At 36.1% G+C, this 13878-nt stretch overlaps 1 protein-coding gene across 2 annotated transcripts in view; it reads right to left on the bottom strand.

The window, feature by feature from the left end:
- Positions 1-13878, bottom strand: part of KIF5B (kinesin family member 5B) — a 47002-nt gene that overhangs the window by 17021 nt on the left and 16103 nt on the right. For both annotated transcript variants that reach the window (XM_015099603.3, XM_015099604.3), the window contains exons 5-15: positions 13469-13517; positions 12902-12957; positions 12729-12816; positions 12465-12589; positions 11069-11173; positions 10679-10824; positions 9900-10048; positions 9293-9486; positions 8366-8434; positions 4238-4444; positions 2220-2363 (exon numbers count right to left, since the gene is read on the bottom strand). In XM_015099603.3, the coding sequence (XP_014955089.1) occupies positions 2220-2363; positions 4238-4444; positions 8366-8434; positions 9293-9486; positions 9900-10048; positions 10679-10824; positions 11069-11173; positions 12465-12589; positions 12729-12816; positions 12902-12957; positions 13469-13517 (1332 nt within the window). The remainder of the gene's footprint in view (positions 1-2219; positions 2364-4237; positions 4445-8365; positions 8435-9292; positions 9487-9899; positions 10049-10678; positions 10825-11068; positions 11174-12464; positions 12590-12728; positions 12817-12901; positions 12958-13468; positions 13518-13878) is intronic.

Below are 13878 nucleotides of genomic sequence, written 5' to 3'. Positions count from 1 at the left end.
AGAGTTGGACTGTGAAGAAAGCTGAGTGCTGAATAATTGATGGTTTTGAACTGTGGTGTTGAAGACTCTTGAGGGTCCCTTGGACTGCAAGGAGATCCAACCACGCCATTCTAAAGGAGATTGGTCCTGGGTGTTCTTTGGAAGGAATGATGCTAAAGCTGAAACTCCAATACTTTGGCCACCTCATGTGAAAAGTTGACTCATTGGAAAAGACTCTGATGCTGGGAGGGATTGGGGGCAGGAGAAGAAGGGGACGAAAGAGGGTGAGATGGCTGGATGGCATCACCGACTCGATGGACGTGAGTTTGAGTGAACTCTTGAGAGTTGGTGATGGACAGGGAGGCCTGGTGTGCTGCAATTCATGGGGTTGCAAACAGTCGGACACAGCTGAGCTACTGAACTGAACTGAAGTAAAAGAAGCCAGTCTGAAACAGCTAATTCTGTATGACTCCATTTATATGACATTCTGCAAATGGCACAACTAGAGACAGTTAAAAAAATCAATGTTTGCTAGTGATTCAGGGGAGAGGGATGAGCAGATAAAGCACAAGCAACTTGTTAGAACAGTGAAATGATTCTGATACTGCAATGGTGGATCTATATTATGTGTTCATCAAAATCCAGAGACTAGTATAACACAAACAGTGAAACATAATGCAAAACATGCAAAACATGGAGAACTCAAGCAGCGCTTACTGATGTGTTTAACAGGAAGAGAATAACCTGCAAAACCCAAGAATACTGAGGGTCCATTTTCTCTTTACCTATTTGCAAGTCTGACTTGTTTTCAAATACTACAATGGTTCAGTGACAAAAGCGGTTTAGATGTCTGGTTATCACTGGCTGTGCCATAAGACATAAGCCAGTCTTACTCTTTATTTTCTCTACCTTTACCACTTTTTCACATACTGAATTATTTGAACATGAAATGGATGGAAAAAGTGAAAAGTGTTAGTTGCTCAGTCATGTCCCACTCTTTGTGACGCCATGGACTCTAGCCTGCCAGGCTCCTCTGTCCATGGAATTCTCCAGGCAAGAATACTCGAGTGGGTTGTCATTTTCTTCTCCAATGAAATGGATGGATTTTTCTAAAAACAAGCCACAAATTTACAAAGAAAAATTTGAACATGTTTCCAGTGTTCAGAATATGAAGGAAATCTACTTTTTTTTAATCCCGGAAGATTCCAACAGAACGTAATCAATCTCACATACTTCACGACAAACACGACAGGGCAGGATGTTCAGACTGACAGTGAAGAAAGAGCAAGTTACATCATTCAATGTTTAACAACGCTTTTTTGTTCTGATCAGGTGAGCCAGCATTAAGAAACGACACAATTATGAGAATGAATCCTTGCCTCCATCAACAAACAATAGTTCGGAATAACAACAGAAGGAAAGTGTGCTCCACGGTGAAAGCTTTTATTTCATTTCCAACTCTTGTTAAACAGGGCTGGCTTAGCTGACTTTCACTACAAACTCAAGTATAAATTTGCTCTCCTTGTCACTATAATTAATTTTAATTTTAAAAAAAGGAAGTCCATACAAATACCTACTGCAACATATAAACCTTTCATGTTATGTGCACATTTTTTCAGTTAAGAATCTAGTTTGTATTTCTGATTTAAGTTTTAAAATCTACCAGGTTGCAATTTTTTTTTTAACTACACACTAGTGCTGATATAACTAAGTATCTGCACCCTGAAAAAGATTATTAGAAAAGAAAAAATGTAACAAAATTTTGATAACTGATTAACTCTAAGGTTCACAATATTGTCCTGTTTACTACTGTATGTTTAAAAAATTTCCAAATATAAAGAATTAATTAAAAAAAAAAGAATTAATTAGCAGTGCTCACCTTTTACCTTTTTAAACACTTACAGCAACCAGAAGCTAATTTACTTACAGTTTACTCCTGGAGCTATTGTTTCAATTACACACTTTCATAATTTATTAACAATAATTTCTAAGTGCAAAAACCTTTACATAGAGGAGAAAACCAAACACGTAGTCCAGATAAACACTACTGACTGAGCATATGTCTCCTTGAGGACCCTTTATCCTCTCCCTCTTCCTCATGTATTTAAAATGAAGCCAATACCCTCTACTACAGATGGGTCTTGGAGGAGGAGATGATGGATATGAAAAGAACTTTGTGAAAAATGAAAGTGTGAGTTCTATACAGATAATCATGCTTACTCTCAGGTAGTTATAATTACCTTTACGTCGTTGTTTCCCACAGCAATTCCTATTTCTGCCAGGTCTTTTAGTAAAGATGCCATCATCTCTGCTGCTCTTTTTTTCTGGTGGTTGGTCATTTCCTTAAGTTTCTGAAGCTCAGCATCTATACTTGCTAAACTTGCCTAATAGAATAAAATATAAAAAGTACAGTGAAATCTATTAAATGAAAGATCAACTCAAATTTTGACAGATATTTTCATTCAGTACTCACAAAACCATTATTTTCTGCTTTCATTTTCTTGAATTCTCTACTGAGTTCTGGGCTAGCTCTCAGCTCAAATTTAAAATGTATTTTAGGCCTAAGAGGAGCATGGAAAGTAGCCATATTGTAGCTCCATCAAGAGCAGACAGTTTGTATTACTTCACTAAATTTTTGAGATTGGATGTTTTCTACCTAGAAATGGAAAACTTTCAAATTAACTAGATTTGATTTTCATTTATTACCTTTGGAAACAGTCTGAGAAAATATATGTTAGTATGGAATTGCTAAATCTTCTAGATGGCTGATTAAGTTTTATCTGCTTTTTATATAGTATTTAGTTTCTGAGAAGAATTCACCTGATAATTACTACTACTTTTGTACTATGATACATGCAATTATCCAGGAGACAGTGAAGTAGCATTACTATATGAATTTAATTACTATAATTATAAATTTAAAATAGTAGCTGGCTTACCAGCAACAAAGTCACCACAATTTTGAAAATTCAACTGAATCTGGCTGCTTTAAAACTGTTAGTTGTGTCACAGATCATATACTGTATTTTAAATGCAAGTTACTGACTTTTAATCAGAATCTTTTAGTAAAGATACCATTGTTTCAGCTGCTCATTTCTTCTGGTCATTTCCTTAAGTGTCTGAAAACCAGCAGATTGTGAGTTCACTCAGTTTGATCTACAATATACTACCAAGTCCAAATTACCAGACAATATCTCTAACAACCGAACAGCAATACTCAAGTATATAAAGAGATGCAGACCACTTCAGGGGTTTCTAACTCCTTACCAATACAATGGTCATATTAAAACTGGGACACAAACAGAATAGTCATAAAGGCTGAAATCAGTAGCTAAGAACCAACTTACAGTTTACAGAGTTTTAAGAAACTCCTATCATTTGTCCAAACAGAAATTAGGTTTGCTAATAATGCAACTCAGTTAAGAGTTATAAAGGTATTTCCATGGTATTAATTATAACTTCAAGCTAAATGTAACTTGGGAGATCAAAAAGGGAAAAGGAACTTCTCCAGGAGCAGAAAGGCTTTCAAAATTGTCATTTCATAGCACTGATTGCTTTCCTTTAAACACTTGATGTGACAAGGAAACAACTAGTGAGCACTGATCCTATGTCCAACTTTAAATATGATTTCTAAACAAGAAGCCAGCATTAACAACAAAACTTTAAGAAAAAGAGAGCTCATCCATGGTGATGCTCAAAATATCGCAGAAGCAGTCACAGCTGTATACTATTTCTGGCATCACTGCCAGAGGGCAGGGATTCTTGCCTTACAGTGATGAAAACAAAAATCTTCATTTCCTGGGGAACCATGATGAAGCTATTACATGTCCCAGAAGACACTGGCCCAGGTATTAGAAATTTAACAGTGAACAAAATATAAGTTACATGAAGTCATATATCCTGCTAGTTTGCTTTTTGTGCACATTTTAAAAATCATAGTTTGAACAGTTGGCTAATAATTTTACTGGGCAACTAGTAGTCAACTTTTTTTTCTTTGAACAGTAGAATATCTGGAGTAGCCAATATGTAGCCAATTAAAATACCACTTTAATTACATATTAATAGACCTTTAGAAACTAAGAAAATAACCCTCTTCCTCCACCTTAAAGCTTCATATATAGGAGAAAATAAAGTTGACACTTGAGTTCTTGAAGAATCGATGTTATCAGTCTTAAGCTTTTACAGAAATAAGTTACTCAGGTAACTTTTCAATTAAGAAAACTTTACCAAAGTATTAAGAAAAAAAACTGTATCCTACCGATTTCTGATTCAGCTCATCACTAAGTAATTCATATTCCTTAGTTTTGTCTTCAACTTCCTGAGACTTCTGATCATAGTTGACAGCAAGTTCTTCCAAGGCTTGTAAAACTTCCTTTACTTCTTCCTTAGAGGCATCATTTTCTGCCTGAAGGCGATTCAGTTCAGTCTGCATATTATCTTGATCTCTTCTGGTAGATGCCAGAAGCTGTAGGAAGGAATAAAAATATCTATTTTATCCAAAGAACACTGAGTAACTGGTTTTTAAAACATACACAAGTTAAAAAAAAAAACTTTTTATCACCTGCTCACCAAAAAGGGAATGAAATGTGGACATTACTATACATGGTAACATTTACTTATTCAACAGATTTACTGAATACCTACTGTGTGCACATTCTGTGCTCAACATTGTGGGAGATGGAAAAATCTAGTGGAAGACAGATACACAAACGAATGCAATACGAAATGAAATGTTAGAGCCATAATGGAGACAGGACATGACAAAGTGCTTGGCAGTGTAAGGAAAGGGGATATTTCTGGATGAGTATTCACGGAGAAGGAGGCTAGAATAGGAAAATTATTGTCAGGTGCACTCTAACAGAAAAAGACACACAAGGCTCCTAACCATGCACAGAAAAAAAGAAATGAGTAGATGCTTTAAAAGTTTAGGTTTTCTTTGGGCAACAGCGGGGGGCATCTGAGCTATGTCTGAGGAAAACATGGTATCAGCAAATAAAATCTAAACTGGAAGAAGCCAAGAGACTCTTACGAGGATACTGAGATCATGTGGGTCAGCTGAAGTAGGGGCATCTGGAATTTGTAGTTTTCTAAAGAGGCAGAGTGCTAATGCCACTCAGAAGGGGGAGCCAGGGATGCCAACTGTCCTGTAAAGTGGACAGAACAATATAAATGAAGAATTATGCAAATGATACCAGGGTCCCTTGGAGAAACAATGCTACTAGAGTAGAAAAAAATAAGATGATTCAACCAGGATTAATTTGACTGATGGTAGACATCTCCTGGGCTTTCCTTGTAACTCAGCTAGTAAAGAATCCGCCTGTAATTCAGGAGACTTGGGCTCGATCCCTGGGTTGGGAAGATCCCCTGGAGAAGAGAGAGGCTACCTACCCCAGTATTCAGGCCTCAAGAATTCCATGGACTGTATAGTCTCTGGGGTCGCAAACAGTTGGACACTACTGAGTGACTTTCACTTTCACTTTTCAGACACCTCTTACTGAAGTTATAAGTCTTTGCTCCAACCCCCAGAACGAACCTCAAACAAAGGACCACTTTTCAATTATCCCCCATTCTTAAATTAAAGAAATTGGGGGAAACCACTAGACCATTCACGTATGATCTAAATCAAATCCCCTTATGACTGTACAGCAGAAGTGAGAAATAGATTTAAGGGACTAGATCTGATAGACAGTGCCTGATGAACTATGGATGGAGGTTCATGACATTTTACAGGAGCCTGGAATCAAGACCATTTCCAAGAAAAAGAAATGCAAAAAAGCAAAATGGCTCTCTGGGGAGGCCTTACAAATAGCTGTGAAAAGAAGAGAAATGAAAAGCAAAGGAGAAAAGGAAAGATATTCCCATTTGAATACAGAGTTCCAAAGAATAGCAAGGAGAGATAAGAAAGCCTTCCTCAGCGATCAATGCAAAGAAATAAGAAGAAAACAATAGAATGGTAAAGACTAGAGATCTCTTCAAGAAAATTAGAGATACCAAGGGAACATTTCATGCAAAGATGGGCGTGATAAAGGACAGAAATGGTATGGACTTAACAGAAGCAGAAGATATTAAGAAGCGGCAAGAATACATAGATCTGTACAAAAAAGATCTTCACGACCCAGATAATCACAATCGTGTGATCACTTACACTCACCTAGAGGCAGACATCCTGGAATGTGAAGTCAAGCGGGCCTTAGGAAGCATCACTACGAACAAAGCTAGTGGAGGTGATAGAATTCCATTTCAGCTATTTCAAATCCTAAAAGATGATGCTGTGAAAGTGCTGTACTCAATACACCAGCAAATTTGGAAAACTCAGCAGTGGTCATAGGACTGGAAAAGGTCCATTTTCATTCAAATCCCAACGAAAGCCAATGCCAAAGAATGCTCAAACTACCACACAATTGCACTCATCTCACATGCTAGTAAAGTAATGCTCAAAGTTCTCCAAGCCAGGCTTTAGCAATACGTGAACCGTGAACTTCCAGATGTTCAAGCTGGTTTTAGAAAAGGCAGAGGAACTAGAGGTCAAATTGCCAACATCTACTGGATGATCAAAAAAGCAAGAGAGTTCTACAAAAACATCTATTTCTGCTTTATTGACTATGCCAAAGCCTCTGACTGTGTGGATCACAATAAACTGTGGAAAATTCTGAAGGAGATGGGAATACCAGACCACCTAACCTGCCTCCTGAGAAACCTGTATGCAGGTCAGGAAGCAACAGTTTGAACTGGAAATGGAACAACAGACTGGTTCCAAATAGGAAAAAGAGTATGTCAAGGCTGTATATTGTCACCCTGCTTATTTAACTTATATGCAGAGTACATCATGAGAAACGCTAGGCTGGATGAAGCACAAGCTGGAATCAAGTTTACCAGGAGAAATATCAATAACCTGAGATTGCAGATGATACCACCCTTATGGCAGAAAATGAAGAATTAAAAGAGCCTCTTGATAAAAGTGAAAGAGCAGAGTGAAAAAGCTGACTTAAAGCTCAACATTCAGAAAACGAAGATCATGGTATCCAGTCCCATCACTTCATGGCAAATAGATGGGGAAACAGTGGCTGACTTTATTTTTGGGGGGTTCCAAGATCACTGCAGATGGTGACTGCAGCCATGAAATTAAAAACTGCTTACTCCTTGGAAGGCAAGTTATAACCAACCTAGACAGCATATTAAAAAGCAGAGACATTACTTTCTCAATGAAAGTCCGTCTAGTCAAGGCTATGGTTTTTCCAGTAGTCATGGATGGATGTGAGAGTTGGGACTATAGAGAAAGCTGAGTGCCGAGGAATTGATGCGTTTGAACTGTGGTGTTGGAGAAGACTCTTGAGAGTCCCTTGGACTGCAAGGAGATCCAACCAGTCCATTCTAAAGGAGATCAGTCCTGGGTGTTCATTGGAGACTGATGTTGAAGCTGAAACTCCAATACTTTGGCCACCTCATGCGAAGAGCTGACTCATTTGAAAAGACCCTGATGCTGGGAAAGATTGAGGACAGGAGGAAAAGGGGACAACAGAAGATGAGATGGTTGGATGGCATCACTGACTCAATGGACATGGGTTTGGGTAGACTGCAGGAGTTGGTGATGGACAGGGAGGCCTGGAGTGCTGTGGATTATGGGGTGGGAAAAAGTCATGACTGAGAGACTGAACTGACTGCCAAGTAAGGTAAAATGAGGGTCCAAAGTGACAAACTAGAGAGAAGGAACTTGAAAGAAACAAGATGAAAGTGAAGATCACAGAAATGAGAAACAGGTCAGGGGAGGGTAGAAATGGTAGAGTAAAAAATAATCTTATTCACTGACATTCTCATTTCTATGATAAAAATCATACCCTGAAATATGAATTCCTAAAAACAAAGCCAAAGTGATTCAGAAATAAGTCTTTTCTTTAACAATCCCTTTGGACATATATCGGGGCTGAAGTGTTTTTTATACTCCTTCCTTCATCATTTCCATGTGGAAATACTTTTCATAAAGGGAGGGGGAACCTAAGGTTACTCCAGTCCAAGGATCAATAAGAAGTGTTTGGGGGAGAATAAGACAAAGTAGCACTGTACAAGGAAAGCAAAAGACAGAGTTGAAAACCCCAAGAGACATATATTAAAGAATAAATGCAAAAAAAGAAAATCATCCTCTGCCCTCCAGTTAGACTTAACTCAAACTTAAAAAACCCAAAAAACCCAACCCCAAAAAGCCTGAAGAAGTCAATCTTTGCTTCTGTCTGTATGATGTACTGCTCCCATAGGATTCCACGGTGAAGCATGGACATACTCAAAAAAATTTTAAATGTACTGGAGTGTGTTCTGAGCTTTGTAGATGCCTTCATCTTTTAAGTGACAATGATAAACTATACAGCTTTTCTGGAAGCAGTATTTAATTTACCTCTTCCTGATCCAGCATTTGCGTCTTCAGTTTTTCTACCAATTGGCTCTGTTGATTAATTTCTTCATCCTAGAATTTTCAGTTACAAGTTAACAGAATAGCTCACAACCTGGTTCTGTTTCCTAACACAAACTGTAAGATTACTACCCACTCCCCAGTATTTCAAAGTTGTTTTCCCCAAATTGGACATAGCTTATTCTAATCTCTTATCTTAGAAAGATGCTGAAACAAATGGAGCTTCCTTCAATTATCAGTAACTGTAACGTCCTTATCATGCAATAAGAAAAAAGGCTTATGTTTATGAAAGTTATTCACAAAATACTTTAAATGCTAAAAATAATAAACATGTTTAAAGCTATTACTGAAAATAATGCCATGGAACCACTTCAAACCTACCTACCATCCCTGTTTAAAATACATTAAAAACATCACCTACTAAGAAAAAAAATCAAAGACAACATCAGAACAATTTTTTCTAGTCTCTTTACTATTGTTTTTCCCATCCTTTTTATTTGCTTCATAACTGTGCTATTTTTCATACTACTGATATCATCAAAGTAGAAGACAGTATTTCCACTTGATTCTGTTCCCTCAGTCTAATCTTTTGCATCATTTTTATCATTAGCGCCACAGAGGGCTGATTCTAAAAGGTCATTTCATTAAGACTCTCCAAGGACTGTGTCAAATTTCCTTTTGAAAGTTCTATTAGCTGAAAGAGAAGGGGAAGAAAGGTATGCCTTATACATAGTTTCTGCATAGAAACAGAAACTGTCATTTTATATTTTTTGTTAATATAATGATGTTGAGAAAGTTAACAGAAACCTAGGAATATGTACATAGGTCATGATGACCCATTAATATTGAAATTAGAAAATAAAAATATGTCAATAATGTTCTAAAACAAAATAGAACACAAATAATACTTACCTTGTCATCAAGCTGTTTGTACAGTTTAGCAATTTCTTCTTCACACTTTCTTCTTTCAGCATCAGTAAAGTTTCCAGTAACTCCAATTGTGGCTGCTGGTTTATCATTGGTAATAGTAATATCCTTATCCACTGCAAAAGCTTCCAAGTTGGCTTTCTCTTTGTCAAACTGTTCATCAACAGGCACTGTCTCTCCTAAAATAAGACAACAGAATGGTTAATAAAACCCACCTGTTGAAAATTAATTTTATTCAATTTCAGCAGCTCTATAAATTTTATCTGCTTAGTCCCTAAGATCTGAAAAGTTGGAATTATCTTTGACTGTCCCCTTTATCTTCTAAAGCCAGTCATCAAATCTTGCATTTTTAATTGATTTCATCCTAAGCTAAACATCTTGCCATCTTGAGACTTCAACAGCCAGCTAGCTGGCCTCTATGCCTCTATTTATTTTTCCAGGTAAAAATCAGAATTTAAAGTAAAAGATTTTATTCATTTTTATTTGATGATCCCTAATATGTTGTTATTTTCATTTATATCAGAGTCTCAAATTTATAAAATAACTCTGAATCTCTATTCCACAAACTCTAAATAACAAATTCAGTTATTACCATTACGCCATCGGTTGAGTTCATTTTCAAGCCACTGAATGGTGTTCCGGAGGGTTTTATTTTTTTCTTTTTCTCTTTCATACTTCTTTTTCCACTGTTCTGCGGTTAACTCTACATTGACACAAACTGTGTTCTTAATTGTTTTGGCCCTAAGACAAGTAGTTGGGGGAGAGGGGAAGAATGTGACTTAATTATTTTCAATTGATATCTGTATCTCTGTAATATAAGCATATGTGGCTAGGTAATTTTAACTATTCTTGTCTAGTTATCTCTGACTAAATTCTAGGAGCTGTACTTAGTATAGTGTTTATTCACAACCCATTAGATATGGGTCAGTTGCAACAACTCTGAATAGCTTAAAAAAAAAAAAAATCAGCAACCTGATAAGAAAAAAAAATGGGCCCATTATTTTTCCAACTCACTTGTAAGGCAGAATTAAGAAAAGCAATTATCAATGACAGTCAAAGTCATCATTATTGATTTTCCTAGGCTAACCACCTCATATAGTTATCCCATTATTTGAACAGGTCACATATGTCAATAGGCTTAACATACAATTATATCCCTCAGGTTTTTGCTTTATTATCTGATTCAAATGTTTAATACTGAACTGAAGCTTCTCACATAAATCTGACTCGAGTTAACACTTGACTTGAATGTTTTCTAGCACACTAATAATGCATACTGATTTGAATATATCTATCCTGAAACTTACCTAGATTTAATAAATGAAATGCCTATCTACATTTAGACTTTGTATTTTCTGAACAAAAACAAACCTCTGACCAAACAGGAGTGTAGATTTTGTTTCAGATTCATTGTACGATGATGGAGAGCAGCAAATTACAATAGTGGTTCTACAGTTCCCACCTAAGGAATCTTGAAGGATTCTCGTCATTTTACTATCACGATATGGAACATATGTCTACATATAAAAACAAACAAAAAACCAAAGAAGACAAATGGGTTTCTCAGTAATAAAATATGTTGTAGTTATTAAAATGGGAATTAGGATATACACACTAATACTATAAAATAAATCCCTAAAAGACAACTTATTCATACCTATTCATCCAGTGAATCCCTCTCACTCACATCCACAGGTATGTATGTTATCTATGTTTAACTTCCCATTAGATAACAGGGAAATAGAAAACAAGTGTACTCACACTACCCTCAGCCAAAGCAGAAATGACATTTCCAAGAGCAGAAAGGGACTTGTTGATGTTCTTGGCTTCATCCAGCACAGCACCTTCAGCACCAGTTTTACTAACCTATACAATACATAAGATTGCAAAAGAATAAAACAAAATTATGTTTCAGTGATTCTAATTTTCTAAAACATTCAGAGGTCATCAATAACTAGTAAAAAAGAAAAGGGAAGGCTTCAAGACTTCGTTTGCCAAGTATTTACTCTAGTAGTAGTAGTGAAAGTCACTCAGTTGTGTCCAACTCTTTTTGCGACCTCCATGGAATCCTCCAGGCCAGAATAGTGAGGTGGGTAGCCTTTTCCTTCTCCAGGGAAATCTTCCCCACCCAAGGATCGAACCCATATCTCCCGCATTGCAGGCAGATTCTTTACCAGCTGAGACACCAGGGAAGCCCCAGTATTTACTCTAAGCTATCAGTATTTATCAAATATGACTTTTCTGAGACCTTGGGTTTTTTTGCATGACAAAAATGGGATTAAGGAGATACCAAATTTTATTTTTAGGTGTGCTCATGAAATTAACCTACTTACATGTAGGTTTGTATTGACAGCTTACTAATTTGTTAACCCCCTTTGATGCACTGGGAAAACGAAACTAAAAAATTTACTAAAGCACAATGTTGATGTTGTGATGGTTAGAGAGAGACGGAATTTATATATATCAATTTTATATAAGCAAACTTGCTTCTATTAAAAAAATGTAAAATACATAAAGATAACAGAATAATATGTCAGCAATGATGCCTAAAGAAGCAGCTTCTCAGTATTTGCAAAATTAGAGATAGACTTTGAAGGATGTGTGTAAGATTTTTGTGTAGAAGGGAGCAGGTATGTTAATCAGAAGAAAAAACAAATTAGCAGAACAAACAACAAAAAAAGGTCAAATAGGTCAGTATTAAGACATTTGAACTTATTTTGATTTTGACATAAATCAGAATCAGATTGTATAGGACTACAATATAATACTTAAATAATCCTCTAAAAGGAGTACGGCGAAATCCAAAAGGATTAATTAATGGGCAGTTTTTAGAGAGAGGCCATTGTCAGTGTGAATAAAATAGACTCCAAAAATTAGGAAAAGGATACCTAGTAAAATTCTTAATGACATACATTCAACACATTATCAATAAAGCATACAACTACATCAAGATAACACTTATTGGCAGAATTGGATTATGGCCTAAATGACAGTAGTTTGCAATGACGAGACACTGACATAAATGCTTAAAACTCTCAAAAATACTACCAAACCCAGTTTGACACACATTTTCAAGATTTAACAATGAAAAATACATAAGCCCAAATCTGAGCTGAAGTTCATTAAAAATGCTTCCATCGGAATATAAAGATTTTACCTTTTCACTACCAGCTAAATCCACCAGATAAAGTTTTCCACTCAGCTTTTGTTCCGTTTGCGTGTTCTCTTGTTTTACATTAATAAGAAATATACTGTGACTCCTAGAGCTATGTTCATTCATATCTACAAAGAAATCACACAACCAAATATCAACAAACAAGGCTTTCCCTTACTAATAATTTCTAAAGCATTATTTCACCTAAGAAAAATCAACTTTAAAGCAGTCTATGCCTTAACTAGTATTACTAAATATGCCACTTACTTGTAACTGCTACATGTCTGTTAGATTTTCCTTCATCTATGGTGTCCATAACTTCATCTGGACTACATACAAAACGCTCTGTACATCCCTGTAAAATAAATTTTTAAAGAATGTCATCACCCTTTAAAAAATGTTATTATAGGGCTTTTCTAAACATTCTGAATTATACCTACTTTTACATAGGGAACTCGATTTTTATCTTCATGAACTGAAAGATTGGTCTTTGAAACTGAAAAAGAAAAATAAATAATATTAACATTTTCCTAACTGCTAACAATGGCTGTGAAATAGTTAATTCAATTGTTTCTTGTTTCTCTCCCCATGCAGCCTAATAACAACGAACTTAAAAAAACATGAAAATATCACTGCAAAAGCAAGAGTCTATAGAACCAAGAGTTAGAGAAGTTTAGGTCCAGGCCAACCTCTGCCACTCATATTCTGAAGATAGGAACACTAAGTCAGACTGGTTCTGCGGTTTGCCAAGGACAATGTCTGACAGGTGAGAAAAGACAAGAGCATAGGACTCAGGCTCTGGAACTCCAGTCCAACTGTCTAATTACTACCTATGAAACGCCCACAAATATATGCTTTAAATAAGTTAAAATTGATTCAATTAAAACTTTGTAAGAAACATTTTTCAATGTTTCCTGTAGTTCAAGTCAGTTTCATATAGGTTATTGAGAAATGGTCTCACATTTACAACTAAAAACAGTAACTCGAAGAGCAAGAATTTAACTTACCATCTAATAGGTCCCTTATCTTATCCAAATAAATCTCAAAATATGAAACCTAAAGGGCAGAGGAAACAAAGGGGGGGAAAAAATCAACCACTTAAAATTACAAAGTAATTTATTTACTTATTCATCAAATACTTATTCCAGCCTGAGTGCCAGGTACCAGTGCCAGGGACAACTCAGCTACAGCTCATATTCTGATGGGAAGCCTTAAAATCACTCAGCTCTTTTATGTAACTAAAGTGCATTTTCCACTAGGTATCTTCATCTAAAATTAGACTCATTAGGTCTAATTAGTCAGAACTTTTGAGCTTTGTACCAAAACAAACTCTTTTATCTTAAAGGGGAGGCAGCTAAGGCAAGAAAGACTTGGCTTACTCCTTTACTATGTCAGAGGAAGGGTCTGAGTTTACTAA

Source organism: Ovis aries, chromosome 13 (genome assembly GCF_016772045.2).
Source record: "Ovis aries strain OAR_USU_Benz2616 breed Rambouillet chromosome 13, ARS-UI_Ramb_v3.0, whole genome shotgun sequence".
Taxonomy (NCBI): Eukaryota; Metazoa; Chordata; class Mammalia; order Artiodactyla; family Bovidae; genus Ovis; species Ovis aries.
This window is presented reverse-complemented; position numbering and strand designations above follow the sequence as displayed.